Raw genomic sequence first — 4744 nt, 5'->3', positions numbered from 1 at the left:
AAGAGTACATGAGTTTATTAACTCAATGAGTGGGCAACTCAACGCCACTCTATATATATATATGTATATAGGATCTATATATACATGTTCCTATTTATTACATCAAATAGGATCTATAGGATATGTATTGCCCCTAATTACATTGACATGGTTATTTTATTTACGTTGGTTGCAAACGAAAGTTTTTTTAACGCTACCATGTTGGATAGAATGTCAGATTTCATCCGAAGTTGAGAATTTTATGATTAAGGTTTTGATGAAAGAAAAAAATATAGGAAAAGTTGGAAATATTTTCCTATTTATTACATCTAAATTCTCATACATTAATATCTTCTTCTTCTTCTTCTTCTTCTTTTTTTTTTTTTGCCGTGAAAAAATGTCGCACATTTTATTTTTAGCTCCTATGACATAAATCATTATAGTTAATAAATGAATATGATGAATGAAGATATATCTTTGCATAACATCTATTTTAAACTAGTTGTGAATAAGATGGGCTTCATGGATTTGTTTGCTTAGGTCCGAGAGATTATACAAATTGGAGGATATAAAATATGGGCCTTAAATACCCTATTTAACCCATTAATAAAAACATGTAAAAATACGAATCCAAACGGGTTTAGATATATGAACCGAAATTTTCTATAAAAATTAACCATTTTTTTTACAGCAGTATCCGAATTTAATGTGAAAACCAAATGAATATATTTTTCAAAATCCAAAAAAACCAAACCCGACCGCATTGTCATCCTCCTTTAACGTAGTCTCCATAGAATCTTTTCTGTTCCGACAAGGACCAGGAACAGTTGCAGCCGCAAACCATTGCCTGCCTGTGATGAAGAAGAAGAGCATTTCAGTTACTTCACGTACAAGATAGGTTCCTTCCGTACCCAAAAGAGGAAACGATGTGGGGTGGACACGGGTCTCGATACCTGTGTTTTTGGAGGTACCCGGTCTCGGCCTCGTCTTCACGGGAAACTGGTGTCGGGTTTGGCCACATGGATCTCCTGCAGGAGAAGATGAATTGAAACCCTAGTTCCATTTCAAGACAACTTTTCGATTAATGAGTTATATATATATATATATATACACACACACACTGAGTTACGACCGAGTCAGAGTGCATCGTCCCGTCGTTTTCCGTTCTAAAGAATCCGGGGGATATTTGTTTCCCTCGACTAAGACAAGTCAACAACATTTGACCAAAAAGACAATTAAAATCGATTAATATTCATTTTATGACTTTGAATTCTAATGTTCTTCGGAGACCAACAATTCATATTTTACATATTTACAAGTATAATACAAATGGGTCATTGCAAATCATTCTATTTTCAATTCACAATTCAGTAATCGCATTATTGGTACTCTTGTTTATGATAAATATATTTTACTTGAAACCAATAACGTCGATTCAATGTGAATTCTTGTAAGATTTCAGGGTTCTTATATATAAAAATAAATTCAATTAAAATAATTTCGATTCTAAAAAAGGAAAATCGATTTGATTAGAACTCGGATGAACATAAAAAAAAATGAATTTTTTTTAATAAATATTGAGTATTTCTTAAAGTAAAAAAATCGAAGAGAATAAAATTCGAAAACCCATATACAGATATAATTTTTATAAAATAGAAATAACAAAATATAACATATCTGAAAATCTAAATACAGAGCCACAATATTATAAAATATAAAATAAAAAAGGTACAAATATGTCTGAAAATCCAAATATTTGATGTAATTAATTGAATGGAAAAGGGTCTTCTTTTGTTACTAAAATAAGAACTTTTACGAAAATCCAAATTATCTCTTTTCTTTTTAAGGTGTTTAAACTGCAAATTCATATTCTTTTTTCAAGTATCATAAACATTTTCTCTCTTTCGGGTAAATCGTCTGCCAATTTTTTTTTGAAAAAAAAACGAAAATCTGTAGACAAATATATTTCCGATGTGTAAGAATTTGGCATGTGAAAACCTGTATGATTTATGAAGTTGACGCAACCACTGTACAAAAAAAAAACAACCTTAAACCCCTTCTTCAGGTTAACCTAAAAACCCTATCCGGCTATCCCCTCCCCACCAACAAAACCTATCAAAGATCTAAGCTTTTGGTCCGGCATTGCCCTGTCGGCTGAGAAAACGTAAGCTTTTGTTGCCGGTCCGCTGAACTGTCGGAAGCCGAGGCTAACCATTGCAGCAGTTTTATTACATCAGACGTATCGTCGAGGTAGTACTTAGCCATGCTCGGCTTCTGACCCACCGTGCAGGCGAATACCTCCGCAATGGACGGAACATCCGGGTGATTCATTATAGTCTCGAACATGTCTTCATCGGACCGATCATCCCCTATGCATAACAGAAAATCCGGTCTCATCCCTCTTCTGTTTCTCATACTCCCTATCAGATTCTCTACCACCTTCCCTTTGCTCACTCCCTGAAACCAAATCACACAATGTTATTATGGTGCAAATCCCTCTAGATGATCCAGAATCTCTTAGAAACACTTGTTACATATATAATATAACATACATACCTGAGGTTTAACCTCTACGATGTGTTGGCCTCTCTTGACGACGACGGGCTCGTTGGCAAGCACACCCTCCAGATGATCCAGAAGCTCTTTAGCTTGGGATGATCCGAAAGATGGGTCAGCTTCCTGGTGATGCCAGACTATTGCACTCTCTTTCTCCTCTATGAAAGACCCGTCTGTTGCTTCTTTGTAGTGGTTCATTACCGGTTGAGCCATCCTCTTCCAACTCAAGTCCACCGGTATCCCACATGCCCTCCATTCTGAACTCAAGTTCCATCTGCAAGACAACAATGGTTGGGGGAGAAGAGTAAGAGCTGGCAGAACAAAGAAGATGATAGACATATTGCTGTAGAGTAGGGGAATCGGTTGTAGTACCTCATGAAATAACCGTGTTCAGCTGAAATACCGAGATTCTCACATGAACCGAACCATTTACTCAGAGGGTCCTTACCTCGACCACTCACGACAAACACTACGTTACTCGAGTCATCGCAAAGACGGTTCAAAAGCGAGATCAGATCATTGCTTGGCCTTTTATCCACACGGGTCTGAGGCATCACGGTCCCATCGTAGTCCAAGAGGATCAACCGGTTGCTTGTCCTCCTATAAGCAGCAGCTATGGCTTCAACCGAGAGTTTCCTGAAATATGGATCTAAGGCAACGACTCTGAAACCTAACCCGAAACCAACTCCCCAGAATCTCTTGTTGTAATGATCTTTGCACGCCCTTTGAAGATCTTGATCAAAGCTCCGTGCCCAGTAGGCCACATCGTGGGAGCTGATGTACTTGTAATGCTTCTGGTGGCGAAGCTCTTTTTCGGCTTCCGACATGGTAACAGCAGAGCTCATCGCGTCAGCCACTGCTTCGACGTTCCATGGATTCACACGGATTGCGCCACTTAGAGATGGGGTACAACCAATGAACTCAGAGACAATGATCACACTCTTCCGACCATCATCCGGGCCATAACCCAAGGCTTCATCCAAAACAGGACTCCCCTGTCTAGCCACAGTGTATTTGTAAGGCACCAGGTTCATGCCATCCCTCACGGCATTGACCACGACACACTCAGCCACTGCGTAGTAAGCTACTTTTTCCAATGTACTGACAGGTCCATTCACAAAGACGATAGGCTCATAACCCAGTTTCCTAAATTTACCATTGATCTCATTGGCAACACAATCCATCTCTTTCTTCACATCATGAACATCCTTACCTGAACTCCGAGCCGGGTTAGTGATTTGTACCAATACCACTTTCTCACGAAGTTGTTCGTTCTGCTCCAGAAGCTGACCCATCGCCATGAACTTCAAACTGATTCCTTTGAACACATCCAAATCATCCACACCCAACATGATTGTTTTCCCATCGAATTTCTTCCTCAATTCCTTCACTTTGTTCGCCAATTCTTCTGACGCCATGATAGATTCAATCTGCCCCATGTGGATTCCAACAGGCAAAATCTTGATACTCACGGTTCTACCGAAATACTCCACACCAATATAGCCTCTCTTAGATTCATAATCAATACCTAGCATTCTACTGCAGCAGGATAAGAAATGCCTGGCGTAATCGAACGTGTGGAATCCGATCAAATCACAATTCAGAAAACCCTTCAGAATCTCGTCCCTGACGGGAAGCGTACGGTATATCTCCGACGACGGGAAGGGGCTGTGCAGGAAAAATCCAATCTTTATCCTATGAAACCTATTCCTAAGGAACGTTGGCAAGACCATGAGGTGGTAGTCGTGAATCCAGACATAATCTTCATCTGGGTTCATCACTTCGAAGATCCTGTCAGCGAAAATCTTGTTGGCTCTCATGTACGCCCTCCAATGCGTACGTTCGAAGAGCGAACCGTTAGATTGCGTCATCGGAAGCATGTAGTGAAACACCGGCCAGAGATAGTGTTTGCAGAAACCATGGTAATACTTGTCGTGCAACTCCACCGGTAAGAATGTCGGAACACATTGGAACTTCTCCAACAACAACTGAGCCACGTCTTCTTGCTCGGATGTCAGAACGTTGGCGTTAAGCGAGCCGACGTAGATGACATCCGTCCCCGGAGGAAACCCATCTCTGAGCTGCAAATAGAGGCTGTCATTGTCGTACTCGAAGCTCCATTTTCCCGTCAATGGCTCTCTATTTGCCCGTATGGGAAGCTGGTTCGAGACGATGATACGCTTCGGCCGCGAAACGCTGGCGCCCCCGC

At 40.3% G+C, this 4744-nt stretch overlaps 1 protein-coding gene across 2 annotated transcripts in view; it reads right to left on the bottom strand.

Moving 5' to 3' along the window:
• Positions 1-1932: 1932 nt before the first annotated feature.
• The window catches only part of LOC104803929 (probable alpha,alpha-trehalose-phosphate synthase [UDP-forming] 11), a 3649-nt gene continuing 837 nt past the window's right edge, over positions 1933-4744 (bottom strand). Inside the window, exons 2-4 of one of the 2 annotated variants that reach the window (XM_010528030.1) lie at positions 2908-4739; positions 2536-2809; positions 1933-2436 (exon numbers count right to left, since the gene is read on the bottom strand). In XM_010528030.1, the coding sequence (XP_010526332.1) occupies positions 2095-2436; positions 2536-2809; positions 2908-4739 (2448 nt within the window). In that variant the 3' untranslated portion in view covers positions 1933-2094. The remainder of the gene's footprint in view (positions 2437-2535; positions 2810-2907; positions 4740-4744) is intronic. The other variant, XM_010528029.2, reaches the window with a different exon arrangement.

Source organism: Tarenaya hassleriana, unplaced genomic scaffold (assembly GCF_000463585.1).
Source record: "Tarenaya hassleriana unplaced genomic scaffold, ASM46358v1 Cleome9, whole genome shotgun sequence".
NCBI classification, from domain to species: Eukaryota; Viridiplantae; Streptophyta; class Magnoliopsida; order Brassicales; family Cleomaceae; genus Tarenaya; species Tarenaya hassleriana.
This window is presented reverse-complemented; position numbering and strand designations above follow the sequence as displayed.